The 27,932-nt window shown below is 43.2% G+C and overlaps 1 protein-coding gene across 6 annotated transcripts in view; it reads left to right on the top strand.

The window, feature by feature from the left end:
• Nucleotides 1-27,932, top strand: part of nelfb (negative elongation factor complex member B) — an 87,964-nt gene that overhangs the window by 4,137 nt on the left and 55,895 nt on the right. For 5 of the 6 annotated variants that reach the window (XR_009794809.1, XR_009794810.1, XR_009794811.1 and 2 more), the window contains exon 2: nt 14,532-14,692. The exons of the other annotated variant lie outside the window; for it this stretch is intronic. Coding sequence is in view for 2 of the 5 variants with exons in the window: in XM_061818507.1 (XP_061674491.1) it covers nt 14,532-14,692 (161 nt within the window). In the remaining 3 variants the exon portion in view is untranslated. The remainder of the gene's footprint in view (nt 1-14,531; nt 14,693-27,932) is intronic. 6 annotated transcript variants of the gene reach the window in all.

Raw genomic sequence — 27,932 nt, 5'->3', positions numbered from 1 at the left:
CAGCAATGCAATGAGCCGGCATTTTGGCTAACACGAAGGAACAACGAGCTACCTTCCCGGACGTAAAACTTATGGAAACAAATGAGTGCACTCAGGGACGCCTCTTTCCTGTACTCACTTCATGCTTCTTCTCGAAAACAAATTACTGAGAGGATTTTCATGGCGGGAGTTACAAAAAGCTCTGAATGCGGAGGAGTAGTGGCTCGACACTGAGCCCCTCCCGGATGACCAAGCTTCTCACCCTATCTCTAAGGGAGAGCCCGGACACCCTGCGGAGGAGACTCATTTCGGCTGCTTGTGTCTGGAATCTTGTTCTTTCTGTCACGACCCACAGCTCATGCCCATAGGTGAGGGTAGGAATGTAGATTGACTGGTTAATTGAGAGCTTCGCCTTTCGATTTAGCTCCTTCTTTACCACAACAGACCGATACAAAGTCTGCGTCACTGCAGACGCTGCACCAATCCATCTGTTGAGCTCCCACTCCATTCTTCCTTCACTCGTGAACAAGACCCCAAGATACTTGAACTCCTCCATTTGGGGAAGGATCACATCCCTGACCTGGAGAGGGCATGCCACCCTTTTCCGACTGAGGACCATCGTCTCGAATTTGGAGGTGCTGATTCTCATCCCAGCCGCTTCACACTCTGCTGCGAATCGCTCCACTGAGAGCTGGAGATCACGGCTTGATGGAGCCAACAGAACCACATCATCTGCAAAGAGCAGAGATGCGATACTGAGGCCACCAAACTGGACACCCTCTATTCCTCGGCTGCACCTAGAAATATCTGTCCATAACAGTTATGAACAAAATCAGTGACAAAGGACAGCCTTGGGGGAATCCAAATCTCACCGGAAACGAATCCGACTTATTGCCAGCAATGCGGACCAAACTCTGACAGCTGTCATACGGGGACCAAACAGCTCGTATAAGGGGATTTGGTACCCTATACTCCCAAAGAACCCCCCACAGGACTCCCCGAGGGACACGGTCGAATGCCTTCTCCAAGTCCAAAAAACAGATGCAGACTAGTTTGGCGAACTCCCATGCACCCTCGAGGACCCTGCTGAAGGTGTAGAGCTGGTCCACTGTTCCACTTCCAGGACGAAAACCACATTGCTCCTGCTGAATCCGAGACTCTGCTTCCTGACGGACCCTCCTCTCTCGTACCCCTGAGTAAACTTTACCAGGGAGGCTGAGGAGTGTGATCCCTGTATCGTTGAAACTTACTCTACGGTCGCCCTTCTTGAAAAGGGGGACCACCACCCCAGTCTGCCAATCCAGAGGCACTGTCCCCGATGTCCACGCGATGTTGCAGAGGCGTGCCAACCAGGACAGCCCCACAACATCCAGAGCCTTTAGGAATTTCAGCCACCCTCAGGTCCCTGTCACCAATTAGCTTTTTAACCACTTTAGTAACCTCAACCCTGGAGATAGAAGAGCCCGCTTCAGAGCACCCAGACTCGGCTTCCTCGTGGGAAGGCATGTTGGTGGAATTGAGGAGGTCTTCAAAGTATTCCCCCACCGACTTACAACATCCTGAGTTGAGGTCAGCAGCCCCCCGTCCTCACTACACAGTGTTCATGGTGCACTGGTTCCCCCTCCTGAGACGCCGGCCGGTGAACCAGAATTTCCTCAAAGCCGTCCTGAAGTCGTTCTCCATGGCCTCACCGAACTCTTCCCACGCCCGGGATTTTGCCTCAGCGACCACCGAAGCTACATTCCGCTTGGCCAGCCGATACCCATCAGCTGCCTCGGGAGTCCCACAGGCCAGAAATGCCCGATAGGACTCCTTCTTCAGCTTGGCAGCATCCCTCATTGTTGGTGTCCACCGACGTGTTCGTGGGTTTCCGCCACAACAGGCACCGAGCACCTGATGGCCACAGCTCCGGTCGGGCGCCTCAGCAATGGAGGCACGGAACATCGTCCACTCCTCACTCCTCGATGTGAGCAAAGCTCTTTTGAAGTTGAAATTCCTTCTGACAGGGGAATCTGCCAGCCGTTCCCAGCAGACCCTCACAATACGTTTGGGCCTGCCCTGTCGGACTGGCATCTTCTCCCACCATTGGAGCCAATTCACCATCAGGTGGTGATCAGTTGACAGCTCCGCCCCTCTTTCACCCGAGTGTCCAAGACATGCAGTTGCAAGTCCGATGACACAACCACAAAGTCGATCATCGAACTGTGAACTCTGGTGACCTGGTGCCAAGTAGATACCCTTCTGCCTGAACATTGTGTTTGTTATGGACAATCCGTGATGAGCAAAGAAGTCCAGTAACAGAACACCACTCGAGTTCTGATCAGGGGGGGCCGTTCTTCCCAATCACACCCTTCCAGGTCTCACTGTCATTGCCCACGTGGGCATTGAAGTCCCCCAGCAGAATGATAGTCGTCTCCACGCCGCGACTGCCGTAAATAGGAGGCCGGCTTGCTCGAGCGCGCCTTCATGTCCGTGCGTTTGACGTATTGGCCACTCCTGAATCAAGCAACGAGGTGGATGATAGTCGAACGTCTTTTTTTTTTTTTTTGGGCACACCGTCACACGATCAACAAAAACTGCCTCGCGATCGACGCATTGAGCACCCCTAATGTAACTAAATTTTCTTTGACATGGCTTATTTTGTTGATGACTTTCAACGTAAATGCCTTCACAGTCCGTGAAGAAGCTCTGAACATGTGCTTTTGGCATCACTTCCGGACATGCTCAGTACGGTTAACTTGCATTTCCTGTTTCCAGGTGAAGACTGATTGTTTAGGAGCAGGCTTGTTTGGTTAACAACGTTTATGAAATCAACACGTAAATTAATGTCAAGACTACACAAAATAAGCAATGTCTTTCAATATCTATGTTTTTCTACCCGGAACAAATTTTACGTGTGTGATTTTTCGTGCTTGACTGCAGATTTGAGAGCGCGAAGGCGCGCGGTAGCACTCGTCAAATGTGACTGTCACAAAACCAAGCCAACTATGAACTATAAATTTGAAAGGTCGCTTGCAGCTTTATGTCATTTCATTTATTTTTAACCCAAAATGATATCCGTGTCTGTTTTCTTGGTGTTAAACTGAATTATTGCTTGCAGAATATCTTTAGCAATGCATCTTGAAAGCTAAATGATGCTCCCAAACAGTTTTATGGTTAATGTTATGTTGCCTCCTATATTTAAAATACAGAATGTGCACTGTATTGCCTGTGCTTTCATCCAAGGTGGGTTTTTAACATTAGACACCATCTCATCCTGTACTTTCTACTTTGGCTTCAGACCAGACCTTTTTCTAACTCAAAAAAGAGAAAATCTTGTCCAGTTTCAACACTTTTTCTTCTATTATCTGCTGATAGGTTTTCTTGTGCGCTGAGAATGTCTTTTTTTTTTTCTCACCATTTTACACGCGGGATTGTTTTTGTGGTCGAGTGTGCAGATTTGCAAGCGTGAAGGCGCGCGAGCGCGGTCACGCTTGTCAAATGTGAGTGCTTGCAGCTTATCCTCAAAAGAGTCTCCACCGTGCTGCTACAACTTCTCTCGCCATTTTGTAAATTCAAAATGGCGGTTGTTGACGGAACTGTGGACTACGTCATTTGGCAAGCCATTTTCACCCAAAATCTTGATGCACATTGCACTGCAGTGTTTCTTAGATAAGGACAGGCAGATCCATCGCACAGTACAATGAATGGGCGGGTTGTCGCGTACCTAGCTAATATAGAAATGAAAACACCGGTGAAGCGACGTGCTTATGTGGTGGTGGTCACTTGGTGGAGGCAACATTCTCATCATAAGCAATGTACAGTGAGCATGGAAAGTATTCTCCATAAAACCTGTTATATCCACCCATTTACGAAAATCATTAAACTTTTTTTCCTCTCATTCATGTAGACACATTGATAGAAGTAACAGAATTGTAGAAATGTTTGTACATTTATCAAAAAATAAAACTGAACTATCGCACCAGTATTCAGACCCTTTGCTGTGACACTCATATATTTAACTGGTGCTGTCCATTTGTTCCAATCATCGTTGAGATGGTTCTACACCATTGGAATCCAGCTGTGTTTGATTATATCAATAGGATTTGATTAAGAAACTGTCTGTAATAGACCTTACAGCTCACACTGCAAGTCAGAAGAAATGCCAATCATGAGGTGAAAGGAACTGCCCAAAGAGCTCAGACTGATTTGTGGCAAGCACAGATCTGGCGAGAGTTACAATTTTTTTTGCTGCACTTAAGTTTCCAAAGAGCACAGTGGCCTTTATAATCCAGAAATGGAGGACATTTGAGATGACCAGAACCCTTCCTAGCGATGATGGTCCGGCCAAACTTAGAAATCTGAGGAGTAGAGCCTTTGTGAGAGGGTAGAAAAGAACCCAAAGATAATTGTGGCTGAGGTCCACAGATACAGTTGGGAAATGGGAGAAAGTTCTAAAAAGTCAACCATCACTGTGGCTCTCCACTGGTCGGGGCTTGATGGCAGATTGACCTGACAGAAACCTCTCCTCAGTTCAAGACACATGAAAGCCTGCATGGTGTCTACTTAATAAGACACCTGAAGGACTCCAAGATGGTGAGGAATAAGATTCTTTGCTCTGATGGGACCAAGATCCATCTTTTTGTTTTTAATTGTAAGTGGTATGTGCGGAGAGAACCAGGCACTGGTCATCGCCTGTCCAATACAGTCCCAACAGTGAAACATCGTGCAATTGGGGAGTTTTTCACCTCCAGGGACAGGATGACCGGTTACAATCAAAGGACAGAAGAATACTGCCAGGTACAGGGATATCCTGGATGAAACTTTCTCCGGAATGCTCTGGACCTCTCATTGGGCGGAAGGTTCACATTCCAACAAGACAATGGCTCAAAGCACACAGTTTCAATAAGCACACAGCTAAAACAGCGGATTGTTTTCAGAATAACTCTGTGTTGTTGAATGGTCTCCCCAGAGCCCTGAATAAAACCCAAATGGAGCATCTCTGGAGCTACTTGAAAATGGTTATGTCTGTAAGTTTGCATTTTGCATATATACCAAATATTAGCCAATGTTCACCATCCTACCTGACAGAACTGCACAGAGTAATGGCAGAGGATCCCCAAATCCCGGTGTTCAGAACTTGTTGCATTATTCCCAAAAAGACTCAAAAGGGTGCTTCTGGTAGATAATGAGTAAGGGGTCTGAATACTTTGGGCTGTTTATTTAAATTTTTATTTTTTTTAGTAAATCTGGAAAAAAAAAAATCAAGTTTTTTTTTTTACATCAGTATAGGGTGCTGTGTATATATTGTGGGGGTGAATGTTAAATGTCACAATAATGAAAGAATTTCTTTGAGAATTTTATATTTTCTTCAAGGTCAAAAGTTTACATCCATTTGAACCGGATGACTTGTGTCAAATGTTTTGGCAAACCTTCCATAAGTTGACAGTAGTCTCCTGGAATCCTGGACCATTCTTCTTGTCACCCTTACTAAAGATCAGACTAAAAGTCCTTTCGTTATATAAAAGTGACAGAGACAGAAAGAGGAAAAAAAAGCGTTATTTATTTCCAGCTGTATACACATGGAGCCGGGAGGAACAACATCTCATACGGAACAGCCTGACTGGGAAAACGAAAAGCTATAACAGGATAAAACCTATTAAAGTTGAAAGTAGAACTAATATTCAATATATTTGTAAAACAAAAATCTGCCGGCAGAGCTTCCCCCCTTTTGATTAATCCAACCTAATCAATCTACCACTACATCAGTAAACCCCACCGATTAAAATATTCATAAAAAAGTAATGAATTAAAACACTAAAAATAAAGCCAAACAAGTAACTAAGTATGAAACATTAACAATCTGAAAGCAAAAGCAAAGCAACTAAATATTAAACAATGTGCTACGAGAAAGTGAAACAAAAAGTAAAGCTATAGTATATAAAAATGAAACGGCAAATATTCATACGGTAGCAAAACAACCTTACAGTCATCAAAAAAACTCACACCACCGGTTTAAGAAAATATCAAGCAGGATGTCGTAAAGTATGTTGCAGATTCAGGATGAGGAAAGAGAACAGCAGTCGACATCATCCAGGCAGTCGGACTGAGAGAAGAGGTCAGGAAAATGCTCGTCAGAAATGGAATAGTGCAAACTTGGATCACGAACAAAGGTGATGTCAATCATGTGAGAAACCAGAGATTTCACTATGGGGAAACAACAGCACGACATGAGACAGAGGACAAACAATACGATACATGTCTTAAGAGCAAAGCTATACAACCATGCCTGCCATTCAAGTCCAGCTAACCAAACCAAATCAAGCAGGTCCTCGCGCAACACAGTGTCACGAAGTGCCGTGAGGTTCTTGATGCAGGTAGCTGTGATGCCTGTATCGCCAACATATTCAGGAATGTAGCTGCAACAGGTTTCGTTCAAAAGAGTACAAACAACACCCTAGGAAGCCAATAACAAATCAAGTGTGATGCGATTTTGTAGATTCATTTCATAAATAGTGTCAACTTCCACACATGAAGCCTTTAGAATGGACAGGGTTGCATTGACAAAACTAGAAACACAATAATTTAGTCTCATACCGTAACATTAGTTTGCTTGCGCCAATCTGAGGAAAAAGAGTATATTATTACCTTTAGTACCTGTACTCCAAACCGTGTGATTAGTGGGGATATCGGTTCCCCAGACCGGTTCGTGTTCCTTAAAATGGGTTTCTCTACGATGACGGGATTGAGATGTAATACAAATGATCTATGAATAGTCCGTCAAAGCAATAGGAGCACACCAACCTGATCAATTTGGAACGAGTATAGTGTAGACCAGACATGTCCAAAGTCCCGCCCCCGGGCCAATTGCGGCCCGTGGACAAATTTTTACCGGCCCGCGGCCTCTATCATGAAATCAATAATATGCGGCCCGCCAGCACTGTTGACCACAGTATAAAATACATGTGTACAAAAAGCTATTTTTCATATTTTTCATTTCAGCAGAAGATGGCAGTAGCCCTGTGGCCGCACTCTGGCCGCCGTGACCCTTGACCTTGCGTGATCGTTTCAGCCCAGCCCATTTCTAACATGGCGTCTGTAAACAAAAAAAGGAAAGTTGACCGCGAGGGCCGCCGCTTCCAGGACAAGTGGAAATTTCAGTATTTTTTCACTGAAATACGAAACAACTGTGTCTGCCTAATTTGCCAAGAGACTGTGGCTGTTTTCAAGGAATTCAACATCAAGAGGCACTACCAGACGAAACATGCTAGCTACGACAAGCTAACTGGGAACAAACGCGGTGAAGAAGTGAAGCAACTGGAAGCTGTTTTAACGGCACAGCAAAGCTTTTTCACAAGAGTCCGTGAGTCAAATGAAAATGCCACAAAGGCAAGCTACGAAGTGGCAACGCTGATTGCAAAGCACTGCAAACCTTTCACTGAGGGTGAATTTATTAAAGACTGTGTAATGAAAATGGTTGAGAAAATTTGTCCCGCGAAGAAGCAAGAGTTTGCCAATATTTGCCTGGCTCGTAATACTGTGGTACGGAGAATTGAAGACGTTTCATTAGATATTAAGAGACAGTTAGAGGCAAAAGGAACTGAGTTTGACTTTTTCTCGTTAGCGTGCGATGAAAGCACGGATGCGTCCGACACCGCTTAGTTACTGATCTTTTTAAGAGGAGTGGACAATGACATGAACGTGAGTGAAGAGCTTCTGGACCTCCAGAGTCTGAAGGGCCAAACAAGAGGAACGGATTTATTTGTTTCTGTTTGTTCCACCGTAGATGAAATGAAACTACAGTGGAATAAAGTCACCGGGATTATTACGGACGGCGCACCTGCCATGGCTGGCGAGCGGAGTGGATTATCAAGCCTTGTCTGTAACAAAGTCAGCGAAGAAGGAGGCAGCGCTATTAAACTCCACTGTATTATTCATCAAGAAGTTCTCTGTGCCAAATATATGAAATATGATAATGTTATGAAACCGGTGATAAAGACTATTTATTATATTCGCTCCAAAGCGCTGTGCCACCGCCAGTTTCAACAGTTTCTTCTCGACATCCAGGCTGAATACGGAGATGTTTTGTATCACACCGACGTAAGGTTGCTCAGTCGGGGGTCTGCGCTGCAGCGCTTCTTCTCTCTCAGGGAGGAAATTGGACAATTCTTGACTAAAAAGGGACAACCCATGCCACAATTAAATGATCCTGTTTGGCTGGCTGATTTGGGATTTTTAGTTGACATAACGCGACATCTGAATGCGCTGAACACAAGCCTTCAAGGGCAAAATGCAGTGGTAAGCCAACTGTATTCACACATCAAAGCCTTTCGGACCAAGCTGCTACTTTTCCAAAGACACCTGTCACAGGCGCAGCCCAATACCGCACATTTCCCGTCGCTGCAGGAAATTGTGACCAGTTTCCCACAGATCAATATCAGTGCGCAAATGACAAAGTATGCAGCAGACATCTCATCTCTGGTTGAGGAGTTTCAGCAGCGCTTTCGGGACTTTGCAGCTATTGAAAAGGAGATCACGCTTTTTTCCTCTCCTTTCTCCGTGGACCCTGATGACGCTCCAGACCACCTGCAACTGGAGCTCATTGAGCTGCAGTGTGACGCCGAGCATCGCAGTCGGCACCAACAGCTCCCTCTTGTCAACTTCTACCGCCAGCTGGATGAAGGCAGGTTCCAAGCAATTCGGACATTTGCTAAGAAAATGCTGAGCTTGTTTGGCTCCACATACATGTGCGAGAAGACATTCTCCGTTATGAACATTAACAAGAGCCGCATGAGGACGAGACTGAGTGACTCTCACCTGCGTCTTGCGCATCAAAACCACTGCTCTTGAGCCAGACATGGACTACATACTGCAGTCAAGATCCCAGTATCACCCTTCACATTAGTGCAGGCAAGACCTTTGTTAAGTCCTCTGAGTTGAATAAATTCTTAAATCTCAGTTAATTAATTTTTTTGTGATGGTCAAAATCACAGTTTGAATATGCAGTGATCATTGTTTTGTTTTCAGCACTTTTCCTACAGTGAGCATATAATAGTGAATAATATGTAATGTTTCACATGAACTTAGATATCCTTTATAGTTTTCTTAATTTTTTGTGGTTTGTGATTTCGGTAAAAACCTAAATGTAAAAAAAAAATGTAAAAGCAAAAGTATGCCATTTGTAATTAAATTAAAAAAAATCCCAAAAAGTTAATTTGTATTTAATGTTAATGGTTCAAAGAATGTCAGGCTAAATAGTCGGCCCCCACACATTTTCACCTTACCAAATCTGGCCCTCTTTGCAAAAAGTTTGGACACCCCTGGTGTAGACACTGTGTCCGCAAAGCTAGTACATGCTCTCAAAAGGCAAAGTGCCCAACTGATCAGGCGCCAAGATAGAGGGCAAACAGGTAGCATCGGGAGGAGCCTGAGTAGTGTTCAGAGAGGAATTAAAGACAAAAGGCATGGATGGTACAGATATAGATTGGCAATAAGACTTCGGGAACTTCCAAACTAACCAGCTGCCCAGACAGAGTTTTGTCCATAGCAAAACAGCGGAATGTTACTCCGGGACGAATGTGAATTGGGCTTAATAAAGGTACCCTACCTGAATCATTAGTGAGTTTTAAACCATTAAAATTTGTGTAACATTGACGTAGGGAAGAGGAGAACCTATTTGAAACAAGACAGTATGATTAAGTTTGACCAAATCTACATGATTGAGTTGCAGACTAACAAAAGAAGCCAACACGTGAGGAAAAAGTGATGATACATTATGGTGTGGAGCAGGTTTAACATGTGGACTTGCAGTTGCATGTGGCATGAAGGAACACACCGAGCAGTTTGAGTGATTTTTGCAACCGTGCAACATAGAGGGCATATTAAAACCAAAGATTCATGCTGTCGGATGTAAAATTGTCAGAAGTAGAGAAAATTGTATGTCACTAATAATGCGTATCATGGCTGTCACTTCTTGTGTGGTACAGGATTGTGTCAACTGTCATAAGGTGGGAGCATCAGTCGTTAACTTAATCACAACAACAATGGCAATAAATGTCAGACCTCCAAGAAAAGGGTTATTTGAAGCCAAAAGCTAGCTTATATTTAACTTAGTCTCGTGTCTTTTTGTACGTAGGACTGTAAATATCTAATGGGCAATAATGTTTAAAATTGTGGGGCTAACATGTCTGAAAAGAGAACACCTAATCAGTCTAAAATACCATTTTTGTCTTTCATGATTGCACTATGTCAAAGTACTGCTATAAAGTTTTGTATTCCGATACTACATCTCTTAGGAGCACGTGACTTTATCTTGTAAACCCCAAACCGACCAGAGAAACTTATTACCATGGGAACGACAAGAGGAGTGTAATGTGCTGACTGTGTTATCACTACAAAATAAGGGAAAAACGTGTTGGTGGTCACCGCTGCTTAAGAGGACTTTAATTCAAGGCTTGCTTGAGCTATGTTCATGTAGTTTTAAAATGATATGGCTCACAAGCGTGCAATAAAATGTTATGTACCCGAGCAAGCTAGTGGTAGTATTTACAATTGTGTGCAAACATGCAGCCATTCTGACAAATCATGCTCTGAAGTTTGGGTGAGTGGATTGTTGGTCAAGTAATTTAATTACAATTAAGTAATTTATTTATAGTAAATTAGCACCCATTATTTATGTGATGTTGTTGTTGTGTTGGTTTGACAAAACTGATTAGAATACATGACCTGACTAAAGGAGAGGTTTTATGGAGCCAAGGAAGACATTTTACAATTGAAAAAATCTAAAAAATGTAACAAAAAAGTGGATACTATTAATTACCATATGTGCTTCCTGACATATAAAAGATGAATTTATTTGTTCACTATGATGTACTGGCACCCTATCTCAGCTATCTTTGGCTAAAGGTGGGGTACGCTCTGAACTAGTTGCCAGGCAATCGCATGGCACATAGAAACACACAATCATTCGCTTGGGCAATTTAGAGTCTTCAATTAATGCATCTTTTTGGGACGTGGGAGAAAACCAGAGTTCCTGGCGAAAACCCTACTTGGGCATGGAGAGAACATGAAAAATCCGCACTGGTGGGTCCTGGATTTAATGCGAAAGACCGCTAGTCAGGGACCTGGCAGTCATAGTAACAGTGAGGGAGGTGGGTTTTACACTTTACATGGTGGTATTCCTAAGTCCCACTGGGCTGGATGGCTGTTTGCCGAGTGCGCTCACCTCTCGTAGCCCCTGGCTGCTCCCTAGATTCCTTCCCACATCATTCTCTTGTCTTGCCTGAATGCTTCAAGCTGGGAGAGCTGAACTTGTCCAGGAAATAATGTTGTCAGCGCCTCACAGAGGGGAAGCCCCGTCGAACTAACACCAATGATGAAGCGGGTGCACTTTCATTGTGTCACGGAAGCAATCTCAATTGAAGAATGTGAGACGAAGCAATCTTTTGCATCCAGTGGGTACATAGCATAACAATTGTGTTGAAAATATTAAAAGCTTCAAGGGTTCAGTGACGGTCACATCTGGTGGATAACCCAAGCTGTAGCAACCTGTAAAGAGCACAATTGAAGCAGTGTCTCTATTTCCCATGACAGCAATAAAGGTTCAGAAAAGTCTCTATGGTCATTTAAGTGTTCTGTTCATTCATGCCAAATCGTCATCATCATCTTTACAATAAAATATGCAGTCTCTCCCCTTCATAATCTGTAACAGATTTCAGATTACCCAAATAATAAATGAAACGGCATGAGCCAATTACACACACTCAAAGACTGAACCAATGAATAGTTTCGAAGCTTAACAGCAGTGACCTTTGAAGCTTCAAACGTCATCGGCCACGTGACATTAGTGTTTTGATTTACGAGTTTCAAATCGATTCCCTTCAGGAAGAGTGCACAAGCTCCAAAACCTTGGTATCATTTGTTCATCAGTACTGTTACTGCTTGTTGCGGACAGACGTCTTGTTCACAGGAACATATTTTGCAACTATAGGTCAACACTGTCAGTCTTCATACAAAACTGTGGTATGCCTTGGTCATTCTGTACCTCATAAAAAAATGGCGTAACCAAGTGAAAAAGTTGGTCGCATCAGAGCTACTCGTCCAAAGGTTAGTGGAGAGACCTGACAAAGTTAAGTAAACTCTGGCAAGCCATAAAGAACACCATCAACTACATTTCTTTTTGTAGTGTCCTAGTCAGATTTGTATTATAGTGTGTGCTGTAGTGAAAAACAAAAAATGGTTTGGTTGAAAACATTTTACAAGATTTACATTTAATAAATGGAGTCAAAATAGTTTTTTTTGTTTCATATACTTGATTAAAATGCTATTGCGCAAATGGCATATTCTGTATACAGCTTGAACATTAATTGAAATTATTATTAATATATCTGCTATTGCCTGGTGACCATTTGAGGTTGTACCCTGCCTCTTGCACAAAGATAGCTGGGAGAGGCTCGAGCACTCCCACAACCCGAGTGAGGATAAACTGAACTGAAGATGTATGAATGCATAATAATATTTAGTATATTAATATTATATAATATTAATATATCGATCGTAAAATATTTTCTTACAATATTCTTGTGCAATGTTATGCAATAAATGTATCAAGCAGTTCACAAAATAAATGTTCTGAAATGTTATCAATAAATAGATTTGATCTACATTTTTTTTTCAAAACATCTTAATCATTTATAGTAAAATATAGGTTTCCAGATTCGCCCCCTTAATCACCCACTCCTATATGAAGTACAGGTACATGGTATTGATGAGAACTCAAATGCTCATACTTTTTCTGAAATTGGTATAGGTGCCTCCCTAAAAAGAATCTTTTACGTAAAATTACTTGATGAAATTGTGAAGAAATCCTTTTAGAGCAACCATATCCAACCTCACTGCAAATGAGCTGAATGGCACGTTATCGCCACCTGGCATGCAGAGACAAATATACTTTGGCCAAATATATCAGCTATAACCCACTGTGTATAAAATGGGATTTCACAGAATATAAAATGTGGAGCGACTATGCTACGGTCTGTCAGTAACCCGATTGTGCGTTTAAACATAGTTACTAATGTAGCCTTTGTAGAGGTCGTTTAGCTCCTTGCCAGGGACATATCAAAATGATCTTAAGCCATCTGAATTAATCATCAATCATACAGTCCCTCACATTTGAAAAATGTACGGGTGTGGTCAGTCATGCACGTAGATATGAAGTTACGGATGTGGTCCACTAGCCATGCCCGCAGATATAGTTGCGGGTTTGATTAGGGATGGAATCTTAAGGCCTTAAAGGAAGACTCTCCCCAAAATTGTATGTACAATAAACCCTCCAATGTGAAGTAATATTATTATTACATATATTTTGGACAGTAATTGAAAATAAAAATTGAAAATAAAGAACATATTTGAAATCCAAGCAAAATCTGGATACAGGGATGAGAATTTTCCGCCGATCGACGGATTTCCCACTTTTTCAAACCAAAATGACCATTCCCGAGATAAGCGCAAATCCGTTGAAAAAAATTCCGGGGGGGTGAGGGGGTATAGTGCGCCTGCCTCTCGGTGGTGGGCTCCGAGTTGCAAGTTCAGCTTAGTGCTTGCACAAGCATGACTATCATATACCGTTGTTGCTCGGTAGTGTAAATATTTGCATTTTGCGACATAAACAAAACTCGTTTGCGGCAGATTACTCGATTGGACAACAGAGTTATACAGTATAACGATCCAATCGTGTTAGTGGTTAATCGAGTTTCACCATTGCCATGTACATGTGTTCTCGGTTCTCAGAAATCGCAGTGTAACTTGTTAGTTAGCCAAGTGATCGCGCGAACTGAGCGACAGTGTGTTCATAGTTTTACGATGGCGAAAGTCTTAGAAAAAAAGGATGAAGATCGAGCGAGGGCTATTGACAAGGATGCTGGAATCAAAAACTTTCAGACGGGCATGGCTTGAAAAAAGTGTAACCGTGTAGATAGGACCGAAAACGGTATCAACATGTCTAACCGAACATAAACAAAAAGTGGACATTCCCGGCAAAGTGCTGTGCACTCTGTGTTCCGATAGCAGCTCAAATCCCCCCCCCCCTTTCCTTTGATGTGGCTCATTATGTTGATGACGTTCGACATAAATGCGCTTGCAATACGTTAAGCAGCTCGGAACATGTACTTTTGGCATCACTTCCGTACATGCTCAGTACGGTTAACTTACATTTCCGTTTTCCGGGTGAATACTGATTGTTTAGGACCAGGCTTGTTTTGTTGACGTTTATGAAATAAACACATAAATTAATGTCAAGACAACACAAAATAAGCAACATCTTTCAATTTCTATTTTTTCAACTCGTAAATTTTACATGCATGATTTTTCATGCTTGACTGCAGATTTGCGAGTGCGATGGCGCGCGGGCGGGAACGCGCTCGGCAAATGGGATTGACTGAATCATAGCAAGATTTAAGGGATTAAATAATCAAAATTTTTGATTGTTGTAAACTGGCACAGCTTGTAAAATCAATTAATTTTTTAGATACCAGACACAGTAGATTATGACTTTTTGATGCATTTTGTTATTTTAGATGGAAAATGGCATCTTGTTGCCAACTCTCCAGTCTGCGCTTCCTTTTCTGGATCTCCACGGAACACCTCGACTAGAGTTCCACCAGTCAGTCTTTGATGAACTCCGTGAAAAGCTAATGGAGCGAGTCGCTTCGATAGCCGAGGGAAAGGAAGAGGACAGGTATGACCAGAAGGAGTTTGTGACTGCCAGGCGGTGCTGTGACCACTGGATTTCCATTCGTAAAAGCTTGTGTCAATTATAGTAACAATAATAACAATAATTCGCAGTAGGGTATACAGATCATTCCAAAAATATTTGAATCTCATGGAAAGATTTTATTCCCATTATTCCATTCAGGAAATTAAACATTCGTAAATGATTGATACAGGACTCATAATTTGATCTGATTCTGATACAGGAATTACCAGAAAACCATCATCGATACCTTCTATAGGATGGATAAGCCACAAAAGTTCAGAGTTAACCCTAAAGAACCCATGGGGTCACATATGACCCAGCGTAATCAAGACTCCACTGTTTAAACACAATGCACCACAGTTACTCCTTTTTCCCTGAAAGCCCAACGTTTCAAATATGTCTGCTTTAAATGCATTGTTTTTTAGTAGTTAAGGCCCACTGGGTCATATGTGAACCATTATCTAAACCGGAAGTAAATTAGTAAATTTTTCCAATTGTGATGTTTTAGTGTTCCTTTGATGCTTATTAATTATTTTAGTTAGTACATAAAATTTTAAGAGAATTTGGATATCCTGAGTTCTCTAGGGTTAAAGTGTATGTAACGTCAACTTTTGAGTGCAAGTTATCTTGACGAAAATATATGTTCAACTGTAACATAAAATGCGTTTCTGGTTTGATGTTTTTACTGAAAAATACAAATATTTACGAGTTAAAGTCTGTGAACTTTGACCTAGTTTCCCATGTCTGACAAACACCCCCTTTCGTGTGGCTCGCCTCTGACGTCACAACGAGGACTTTGTTTGTGTAATGGCTTTATCGCTGGCAGCACTGATTGACGCCGAAGAAAAAACATTTTTGTTTTGAGAATTTCTCCGTGATTTTAAGCTAAAATCCATCCGTAACAATGCTGAAGATGTGCGTGGTTCAGTTTTGTTGCAATTCGAATTATTCTGGTCACAGATTACATTATTTTCCCAAAGACCGCAGCCTCAGAAGACAGTGTGTCAGTTTTGTGTAAACGAGAGCTAATTTTTCCAAACCCAGTCAGCCGTCTGTCATATGCAGTCAACATTTCACCCTGGACTCTTTTACTGGTGGATTCATGTCTGAGATAAGGTTTAAATGTTAAAACCTGGATCAGTGCCTACCATACAGCCAGTTCCAACACCTGAACAGATTGGTGTTGCTAAAGGGACCAAATGCGAACTTGGATCAGCCGCTGACCCTGGACACGGTCCGACAAGCTCCTAAGGGGCCCGGTTGATTCATTTTCCAAAGCCTAAAACACAGTTGACAAAGTGTCTACAATGGATTATCGCTTACAGAAGACCGCACGTACAACTAAATGTGAACAATATCTACAAACACAAGGCTGTATATTTGAAGGTAAGTGAGGGAGAAGTTTCTTCTCTTGAGTTTTATTGAATTAATATCAGTGCTTTATGGATTGCAGGAGAACAACTTTCACTTTGTTAGTGTGTCACTGACCTGCTGAGTGTGTAATGTTTTATGCCGAAGAGTCGGTTAGTGATACGTTAAATTTGCGATGTCATGCAAGACAAATGTCAATTTGTCTATTTGTATCACATCAGACTTTTAAGACAGAGCACTGGGTTTGATTACAAGCCAAGTCAAACTTTTTCATCAGGTGATGATGGTACCAACTGAGTTAATCACCATTGTTTAAATGCACTTGTAGAAAATCAAACCTAACTCACTTATAAAGACTACAATGATATTACTCATGATCTTTCCAAGTAAAAAGTACTCATCCTGTTTTCTATGTGCACTACTATTTTATCGGCTAGTCACACAAGGCCGGAGCCTGCTGGGAAAAACAACTCCATTTAAGGCAGTTCTTGGAACCGGCTATTTCCGCAGGTTGCTGTCCTAACATAACCTTTTCAGTCTCCCTTTTGGACTCGACAGAGTCCAACAAAACAAAGCACGAAATTTCGATTTGGCAAAAAAAATCTGGCAAAGAAATCTAAATTGTACAACATGTCCACCCTTTTGATGAATTTAGAGACATTCAAATGTTCATTAATTCAGCCAAGTGGAAGTACTTGTAGCCAATTCAATTTGGATGAGGCCAGTGCCTTAGCTAATTTTTCTTTGTTTCAGTTCATGCGTCCGACTTGGCCATGGCATTGGGGGTGGTACACACAACCGAACGTATGTTTTAATCCCAGTGCTCTTTCAACATCTTGTAGATGTTTATTTTTTAAATGGGTTCTGTTGTCTGATCTTATCTTTTTCGGGAACCCATGGGAAGGAATGTAATGATTGACTAGATGTTTGACCATGGTACTTGGAGTTTCAGATCTGCAGGGATATGCCTCAGGCCAGACAGAGAAGGCATCCACTATGACAAGCAAGTATCGATATCCTGAGACAGATTTAATCATGTCAGTGAAATCCATCAACACCACCTGCCCAGGGGCAGTCACTTCCGGATCGTGACCACCCTGGGGTGGCTTGGTAGCAGGCATACTATTAAATCTGCTACGTACACTGCAGTCCTGCAGTTCTCTTTTAACAATGGTTCTCATGAACGGGTGCCACCACATGCTGATCTCCTTAGCGTCTATTCCACTCCCACGTGGCACACGCCATGGGCTTCACCTATCAGCAGCTTCAGTTATTTTTTCGGCGGGACACACTTACCATCTTTCGTCCATATACCATCCTCATTCTTCGTTCCCCACTTCGACTTCCATGGAGTCTTATCCTAGGGGCTGGCCCGCTGCTGCCAGTCCCTAACCGTGGCCATGCTCACCTCCTCTCTGGCTTTCAGCTCCTCTTCACTGATTGTCATTTGTAAGGCTGTGGATGGTGTAGAATGTCGTCCTTGTGTGAAGGAGACATGGCCGTACCTTGTCGTGAAATAGGCAGAATGAAACATGAGGGGGGGGGGGCAATTTGAAGCTTGCATTTTGAACACCAAAAGTGAGTAGGTGGCGTCAATGCACGTTATTTCAGAAGGAGCATTAAGCAAAATGCCATCAACATATTGTACTAGTAGTACTCCGTCCGAAAGCTGCAAAGGAGCCAACAGTTGTTTCAGATAGGCATTAAAAATCTGGGTGACAACACAAACCCTTGTGGAAGACAAGTGTTGTATGAATAACATTCGCCATTCAACGTGAACGCAAAATATTTCTACATGCTTGGATCCAATGGGATGCAGAAAAAGCCATTTGCCAAATCGATGCAAATGAAATGGGTGTGGGAGGGGGAAATTTGGGAAAGGGAAAGGGCCGAGTGGGGATTAGGAATGGGTAGTGTGGGTGTAGTGACAGCCGCATTGATGGCACGCAAATCACAGATCATTCGGTATTTACCAGTGTTTGTTTTTTTGACCGGCAATGTTGGTGTGTTGTATTGGGAGTGTGGGATTTTTCACAACACTCCAGCTTTCATCAATCCACCAATAATGTCAGAAATGCCAATCAAACCTTGCTTCTTGATTAGGTATTGTGGAACATAAATCGAGTTGGGTGTCATTTGAAACGTGACTGGAGTCACATCGCAGAGGCCCACATCGGTGGGATCGGTAGACCAAAGAGTGTCAGGCATATCAGCCAATGTCAGTAGACCCAAATCACTGTCAATTGTTTGTCGACCATGGTATCTGTCCAATAGGCAATAGTCCAAAATGGAAAATGGATGAAATGCGTTAGATAGAATAAAATATGCATCAAGCGATGGAGAATACAACAACGTATTGGATAACGTTGGTAGCCATCATGCATTCTCTGACAAAAGGGCCAAGATCTCTGCCGAATGTGGTGGAGACACCATCAAATAAATATGCGGTTGGCATGGTGGGGTCGGGTGGGTTAGCCATCATGTACCATTTTAATTGTTCATCACTCAATGAAGTGTGGAATGCCACTCCAGCTTTTCCCACAAATAAATCGCCGATGTTCAATTGCCAAACATCGCAGTTGATGTTTTGAAATTAATCTGCATAAACCTCGTCGCTGCGCCTGTCGTAGTATAGCGTGCAGTGCATACAACCACAAACCATGTCATAAGCGTGAAGGTGTCGAATCCATGGCAGTCATAATGTCCAAAAATGTTCTTTCCATCCTTCAGATTCATTGTGGGTTCTGGCCAGCAAGTGGCGGCAAATACTGCTGGTTCGGTGGCTGCATGTATTGGCCAGCAGATGGCGCCAGCTGGATGGGTGGGGGAGCGTGTGGTGGCTGTGGAGATGGTGCTACGGGTGGAGCTTTGTGACAATGGTTAACCGTACTGAGCATGTACAGAGGATGTACGAAAGCGCATGTTCCGAACTGCTTCATGTACTGCGAGCGCATTTAGTCGAAAGTCATCAACATCATGAGCCATGTCAAAGGAAATTCAGTTACACCAGGGGTTCTCATTGCGTCGATCGCGAGGCAGTGTGACGGTGTGAACCCCCCGAAAGAAAAAGAAAAAAAAACAAAAACTCGTTAGACAACCATCCACCTCAATGCAGCCCTATGGGGCCACAAACCAGTGCAATCTGTAGCCGGTCCCAAGCCCGGATAAATGCAGAGGGTTGCGTCAGGAAGGGCATCTGGCATAAAAACTGTGCCAAACAAATATGAGCGTTCTTATCCCATACCGGATCGGTTGTGGCCTGGGCAACCCAAACCCGGCACTGCTCACCTGCAGGGCGTCGGTGGAAATTCAGCAACTGTGTTTCGAAGACAAAGAAGAGGAGGAAACGGGATCCGTCGTCAGAACCAAAAGAGGAATGCACAGAGCCTACAACTGAGTAGTGTAGGGTACTTTGAATGTTGGGACTATGACAGAAAAAGCTCAGGAGTTGGTTGACATGATGATTAGGAGAAAGGTTGATATACTGTGCATCCAAGAGAGCAGGTGGAAAGGTAGTAAGGCTAGAAGTTTAGGAGCAGGGTTTAAATTATTCTACCACTGAGTAATTGGGAAGGGAAATGGAGTAGGGAGTATTTTAAAGGAAGAGCTGGCTAAGAATGTCTTGGAGGTGTAAAGAGTATCAGATCGAGTGATGAGACTGAAATTTGAAATTGAGGGTGTTATGTGTGTTATGTATAATGTGGTTAGCGGCTATGCCCCACAGGTAGGATGTGACCTCGAGTTGAAAGAGAAATTCTGGAAGGAACTAGATGAAGTAGTTCTGAGCATTTCAGACAGCGAGATAGTTGTGACTGGTGCAGATTGTAATGGACATATTGGTAAAGGAAACAGGGGCGATGAAGAAGTGATGGGTAAGTACGGCATCCAGGAAGGGAACTTTGAGGGACAGCTGATGGTGGACTTTGCAAAAAGGATGGAGATGGCTGTAGTGAACACTTATTTCCAGAAGAGGGAGGAACATTTAGTGACCTACAAGAGCGGAGGTAGAAGCACACAGGTGGATTATATTTTATGTAGACGATGTAATCTGAAGGAGATTACTGACTGTAAAGTAGTGGTAGGTGAGAGTGTAGCTCGACAGCATGGTAGTGGGTAGGAAGATTAAGAAGACAAAGGTAGAGCATAGAACCATGTGGTGGAAGCTGATAAAGGAAGAATGTTGTGCAGCCTTTCGGAAAGAGGTAAGACAGCTCTCGATGGACAGCAGAAGCTCCCGGAAGACTGCACAACGACAGCCAAGGTAATCAGAGAGACAGGCAGGAGAGTACTTGGTGTGTCTTTTGGTAGGAAAGGGGAGAAGGAGACTTGGTGGTGGAACCCCAAAATACAAGGAGTCATACAAGGAAAGAGATTAGCGAAGAAGAAGTGGGATACTGAGAGGACTGAGGAGAGGCGAAAGGAGTACATCGAGATGCGACGTAGGGCAAAGGTCAATGTGGCAAAGGCTAAACAAGAGGCATATGAAGACATGTACACCAGGTTGGACACGAAAGAAGGAGAAAAGGATCTCTACAGGTTGGCCAGACAGAGGGATAGAGATGGGAAGGATGTGCAGCAGGTAAGGGTGATTAAGGATAGAGATGGAAATGTGTTGACTGGTGCCAGTAGTGTGCTAAATAGATGGAAAGAATACTTTGAGTAGTTTATGAATGAAGAAAATGAGAGAGAAGGAAGAGTTGAAGAGGCAACAGTGAAGGACCAGGAAGTGGAAATGATTACTAAGGGGGAAGTCAGAAAGGCACTACAAAGGATGAAAAATGGAAAGGCAGTTGGTCCTGATGACATACCGGTAGAGGTATGGAAGCAATTTGGAGAGATGGCTGTGGAGTTTTTGACCAACTTATTCAACAGAATACTAGCGGGCGAAAAGATGCCTGAAGAATGGAGGAAAAGTGTTCTAGTTCCCATTTTTAAGAACAAAGGTGATGTTCAGAGCTGTGGGAACTATAGAGGAATAAAGTTGATGAGCCACACAATGAAGTTATGGGAAAGAGTAGTGGAGGCTAGACTCAGGACAGAAGTAAGTATCTGCGAGCAACAGTATGGTTTCATGCCTAGAAAGAGTACCACAGATGCATTATTTGCCTTGAGGATGCTCGTGGAAAAGTACAGAGAAGGTCAGAAGGAGCTACATTGTGTCTTTGTGGATCTAGAGAAAGCCTATGACAGAGTACCAAGAGAGGAACTGTGGTACTACATGCGTAAGTCTGGTGTGGCAGAGAAGTATGTTAAAATAGTACAGGACATGTATGATGGCAGCAGAACAATGGTGAGGTGTGCCTTAGGTGTGACAGAGGAATTTAAGGTGGAGGTGGGACTGCATCAGGGATCAGCTCTGAGCCCCTTCCTGTTTGCAGTGGTAATGGATAGGCTGACAGATGAGGTTAGACTGGAATCCCCTTGGACCATGATGTTCGCAGATGATATTGTCATATGCAGTGAAAGCAGGGAGCATGCAGAGGAACAATTGGAAAGATGGAGACATGCACTGGAAAGGAGAGGAATGAAGATTAGCCGAAGTAAAACAGAATATATGTGCGTGAATGAGAAAAGTAGAGGGGGAAGAGTGAGGCTACAGGGAGAAGCGATAGCAAGGGTGGACGACTTCAAATACTTGGGGTCAACAATACAGAGCAATGGAGAGTGTGGTCAGGAAGTGAAGAAACGGGTCCAAGCAGGTTGGAACAGCTGGCGAAAGGTGTCTGGTGTGTTATGTGACAGAAGAGTGTCTGCTAGGATGAAGGGCAAAGTTTACAAAACAGTGGTGAGGCCGGCCATGATGTACGGATTAGAGACGGTGGCACTGAAGAAACAGGAAGCTGAACTGGAAGTGGCAGAAATGAAGATGTTGAGGTTCTCGCTCGGAGTGACCAGGTTGGATAGGATTAGAAATGAGCTCATTAGAGGGACAGCCAAAGCTGGATGTTTTGGAGACAAGATTCGAGAGAGCAGACTTCGATGGTTTGGACATGTTCAGAGGCGAGAGAGTGAGTATATTCGTAGAAGGATGCTGAGGATGGAGCTCCCAGGCAAAAGAGCGAGAGGAAGACCAAAGAGAAGGTTTATGGATGTGGTGAGGGAAGACATGAGGGCAGTTGGGGTTAGATAGGAAGATGCAGGAGATAGGCTAAGATGGCAAAAGATGACACGCTGTGGCGACCCCTAACGGGACAAGCCGAAAGGAAAAGAAGAAGAAGAAGATATTAAGGCACAAAAAATTCCAAACCTTTCAGACCCCCTCTGAAGAAGTAATTGCCCCCTTAGCCTTATTATGGGTTGTACCACACTTGGCAGCACTAACCAAGTGTTTGCGATAAATGGTGATGAGTCTTTCACATCGCTCTGGAGGAATTTTGGTCTACTCCTCTTTGGAGAATGGTTTCAACTTCCACATATTTGAGGGTTTTCTAGCATGAACTGCCCGTTCAAGGTCACACCACAACATCTCAATTGGATTTAAATCCAGATTTTGAAATTGGCCACTCCAAAACCTTAATTTTGTTTTTATTGATCCGTTCAGATGTGGCCTTGATGGTGTGTTCCACTATCCAAGAGCGCTTTAGTTTGAAGGAACAGACTGATGGCCGGATGTTCTCCTTCAGAATTTTCTTGTACACAGCTGATTTCATTGTTCCATCGATCACAGTAAGTTCTGGTCCTGAGGGAACAAAGCATCCCCAGACCATCACACTGGCACCACCGCGCTTCACTGTTGACATAATTTTTAATCAAATGTTGTACCCTTTTTATGCCAGATGTAATTGGCCGCACACTTTCCAAAAGTTTAAATTTTTGATGCTTCAGTCCACAGAATATTTCTCCAAAAGTCTAGAGGATTATCAAGACTTTTTTTGGCAAATATGAGATGAGCCTTTGTATTCTTTGCTGACAGCAGTTTTTTTTAAACCTGGGAATTCTCCCATGGATGCCATTTTTGGCCAGTGTCTTTTTTGATGTCAGTCATGAACACTGACCTTAACTGAGGCCAGTGTGGCCTGCAGATCTGTAGATGTTGTTTAAGGTTCTTTTGTGCCCTCGATACCGCACTCTTGGAGTAATTTTAGCTGGTCATCCACTCCTGGGAAGAGTTGCAACTGTTCCTACTTTTCTCCATTTGGTTTGCTGGGGGCCCAAAGCCTTGCAAATGGCTTTGTAACCTTTTCCAGCGTGAAGATTCCTGATTGTTTTTGGAAAATGGCCTGAGGTATTGGTTCTTGAGCTCCTGTAGCCTACTTCACATACTCTGACAGATTCTATTAAGGTTATTTCTTAATTTAACAAGTATGGTGGAAATCATGTATGGGTGTGGTTTGTGATATTGAATTCTCCTTTCCAAAATTTGTGGTTTGTCACAGTGACTTTGTGATTTAACAAGGGTGAGCAATTACTTTCTCACAGAAGGTCTTTTATTCTAGTGTGTACATTCTGCCTTAACCTAGCATGAACGCCGCGCTGCTAACGCTCGCCGAGTAGGTAAATGAGATAGAGAAAAAACACCGTGATTCACCGCTCATTATCCTAGGATATTTCAACACAGCTAAACTTAATCACGAATTCCCTAAATATAAGCAGCATGTTAAATGTCCAACAAGGGCAAATAACACCCTAGTATAACACTGTATAGACTGGAGTGTCTTTGAAAATTCAGCGTGCGGCCTAGATGAATACATGGATATTGTTACCGCGTATGTCAGTTTCTGTGAGGTGTGTGTTCCAACAAAATCCTTTTGCACATCCAATAACAAACCGTGGTTTTCAGCCAGACTTAGGCAACTCCGCCAGACTAAAGAGATTGTAAGATTGTATATCATAGTGGGGACAGGGCACTCCAAGATCGCACGAGAAACCAGCTGACTAAAGAAATTTACATTACAGAGAGACTATGCAGATAAACTGGAAAAATATCTTGGCGCTAATGACTCCAAATCAGTTGGGAATGATCTACAATCACTCACTAACTAAAAGTGACGTTCTCCCCCGTTAGAAAACAAGAGCGGGCTACCCGACGACCTAAATAGCTTATTCTGCAGATTCGAAATAGACACTTCCACACTACGCAACCACCAAGCTGCACCACCTTCCACTCCACCTTCCTCTCCACTGTTTAGCATCGATGAAGGGGACGTTAAGCAGATCTTCAACCAACAAAAGATCATCAAAGCAACCGGGCCCAGACCTTGTGTCCCCATCCTGCCTCAAAGTCTGCGCAGACCAACTTGCTCCCGTCTTCGCAAAGATCTTCAACAGGTCTCGAGAAATGTGTGAAGTACCAGCCTGCTTCAAACGCTCTCCAAAAAAGCAGCAGTCTCAGGTCTTCAAGACTACAGGCCAGTTGTCTTGACATCTGTGGTCATGAAGTCCTTTGAACGGCTTGTGCTGGACCACCTCAAGAGTGTGACAGGTCCCCTGCTGGACCCACTGCAGTTTGCCTATTGAGCTAACAGGTCTGCGGATGATGCAGTCAACATGGGTCTGCACTTCAACCTTGAACATCTCAACAGTGAGGGTACCTATGCGAGGATCATGCTCATGGAGTTCAGCTCTGCGTTCAACACCAACCTCCCTGATTTCCTCTCCTCCAAACTTCTCTAGCTCGGCGCCTCGGCTGCCATTTCCCGGTGGATCTACAACTTCCTGACGGGCAGTCCACAACAGCTGAGGCCTCATCCACACAAACCATCAGCACCGGAGCACCGCAAGGTTGGCTCTCGCCTCTGCTCTTCTTGGTCTACACTAACGACTGCATCCCCCTTTTACACAATGGGCTGTTGAGACACATATCTTGTACTTGTTCTAAACGAAGAATATTTTACATCTCACGACTTTTATACACATATCTTGTACCTCTTCTCATCAAAGAATATTTGACATCTCATGACTTTTATAAGGAATAGTTCCTAGAAATAGAAATGTCTCTTGATCTTTGTACTTGCTGCTTTGTTGTTCTTTGTTCTGTATGTCGTACCAGGACAGCACAGTCTGCCAGAGAAAACATTTTTTTTTTTTACACTCTTAGCCAAATAAAGACGATTTTGATTCTGATTTTGGTGCCTTAATAAACTGAATTGTCATTTGAAAAATGCATTTTGTATTTCCTTGCGTTGTCTCTGAGTGATATTAAAATTGGTTTATTTGAAACCTCTGTATGTGATTGGCAAAAAAAATCAGAAAGCAGGAGGGGGCACTACACACACACGTTTAGGGGCTGTCACTGCGCAACACAGGCTTAACTCTCTCCAAAGATTTTCTATGGTGTTCAGATCTGTAGACTGGCTAGGCAAAATCCAGGACTTTGAATGGTTTCTTACAAACCCACTGCTTTGTTTCCTGGGCGGTGTGTTTGGGATCACTGTAATGTTGAAAGACTCAGCCATGTTTCATCTTCAATGCCCTTGATGATAGGAGCTTTTCACTCTGAATCTCATGACACATGGCCCCATTCAGTCTTTCATTTACGTGGATTAATCGTCCTGGTCCGTTTTCAGAAAAACAGCCCCAAAGCATGTTTCCATCCCCATGCTTCACATTAGAGTTCCTGTTCTCTGGATGCAATTTAGCATTCTTGTGACATTCCTATCGTGTAGTCCTGGGCTGATTCCTCACCTTTCTAAGATCATTTAGACCCCATGAGGTGATATCTTGTATGGGGCTCAACTCCGATTTAGATTGACCGTCATATTTAGCTTCTTCCATTTTCTAATGATTGCTCCAACAGTGGACCTTTTTTCACCAAGCTGCTTGGCAATTTCTCCGGAGCCCTTTCCAGCCCTGTGGAGTTGTACAATATTGTCTCTGGTGTCTTTGGACAGCTCTTTGGTCTTGGCCCTGTTCCAAGTTTGAGTCTTACTGATTGCATCGGGTGGACAGGTGTCTTTATGCAGTTAACGACCTCACACTGGTACATCTGATTCAGGATAATACATGGAGTGGAGGTGGACTTTCAAAGGCAGACAAACAGGTCTTTGAGGGTGAGAATTCTAGCTGATAGACGGGTGTTCAAATGCTTATTTGCAGCTGTATCACACAAATAAATCGTTAAAAAAATCATACATTGTTATTTCTGGATATTTCTTTTTAGATTATCTCTCTCATAGTGGACATGCATCTATGATGAAAATTTCAGACCCCTCCATGATTTCTAAGTGCGAGAACAATATAGCAGGGTGTTCAAATACTTATTTTCTTCACTTTATATGCACTAAATGTGAAGGTAAATAGTACTTGGGGTGTCTTCTGGTAGGAAAGGGGAGAAGGAGAATTGGTGGTGTAACCCCAAAATACAAGAAGTCATTCAAGGTAAGAGATTAGCAAAAAGCAGTGACAATACATTGAGATGCGTTGTAGGGCAAAGGTAGAGGTGGCAAAGGCTAAACAAGAGGGATATGACGACATGGTTGGATACAAAAGAAGGAGAAAAGGAGCTTTACAGGTTGGCCAGACAAAAGGATAGAGAGATGGGAAGGATGTGCAGCAAGTAAAGGTGATTAATGATAGTGATGGACATATATTAACTGGTGCCATTGGTGTACTAAGTCGATGGAAAGAGTACTTTGACATTCCATCCACAGAAGTAAGTATCTGCAAGCAACAGGATGGTTTATGCCTAGAAAGAGTACCACAGATGCACTATTTGCCTTGAGGATGCTTATGGAAAAGTACAGAGAAGGTCAGAAGGTGCTACATTGTATCTTTGTAGACCTAGAGAAAGCCTATGACAGAGTACCAAGAGAGGAACTGTGGTACTGGATGCGCAAGTCTGGTGTGGTGGAGAAATATGTCAGAATATTACAGGATGTGTATGAGGGCAGCAGAACAGTGGTGAGATGTGCTGTTGGTGTGTCAGAAGAATTTAAGGTGGAGAATGCCACTGTATCAGGATTCTGCGCTGAGCCCCTTCCTGTTTGCGGTAGTAATGAATAGGCTAGCAGATGAGGTTTGACTGGATTCTCCTTGGACCATGATGTTTGCAGATGATCTTGTGATCTGCGAACATCATGGGATGTGAAAGCAGGGAACAGGCAGGGGAACAATTAGAAAGATGGAGGTACGCGCTGGAAAGGAGAGGAATGAAGATGAGCCAAAGTAAAACAGATTATGTGCGTGAATGAGAGGGGAGGAGGGGGAAGAGTGAAGCTCCAGGGAGAAGAGATACCGAAGGTGGACAACTTCAAATACTTGGGGTCAACAATACACAGAAATGGAGAGTGTGGTAAGGAAGTGAAGAAACTGGTCCAAGCGGGGTGGAACAGTTGGCGGGAGGTGTCTGATGTTCTATGTGACAGAAGAGTCTCCGCTAGGGTGAAGGAAAAGTTGATAAAACAGTGGTGAGGCCGGCCATGATGTACGGATTAGAAACGGTGGCCCTGAAGAAACAACAGAATGCAGAACTTGAGGTATCAAAAATGAAGATGCTGAGTTTCTCGCTTGGTGTGAGCAGGTTAGATCGGATTAGAAATGAGCTCGTTCGAGGGACAACCAAAATTGGATGTTTTGGAGACAAGCTTCGAGAGCGCAGACTACAATGGTTTTGACATGCTCAGAGGCGAGTGAGTGAGTATGTTGGTAGAAGGGTGCTGAGGATGGAGCTGCCAGGCAAAAGAGCGAGAGGAAGACCAAAGAAAAGGTTGATGGATGTTGTGAGGGAAGACATGAGGACAGCTGTTAGAGACGAGGATGCACGAGATAGGCTTAGATGGAAAATTATGACACTGTGGTGACCCCTAACGACAAGCTGAAAGAAAAAGAAGATACGCACTAGATGTGAACCATAGAATTGTAATTATAATCGTAACTTTAGTTTCTGTTTTGTAAATTTTGTTTGTTTTTCATA

This window comes from Syngnathoides biaculeatus, chromosome 4 (assembly GCF_019802595.1).
Source record: "Syngnathoides biaculeatus isolate LvHL_M chromosome 4, ASM1980259v1, whole genome shotgun sequence".
Lineage (NCBI taxonomy): Eukaryota > Metazoa > Chordata > Actinopteri > Syngnathiformes > Syngnathidae > Syngnathoides > Syngnathoides biaculeatus.
This window is presented reverse-complemented; position numbering and strand designations above follow the sequence as displayed.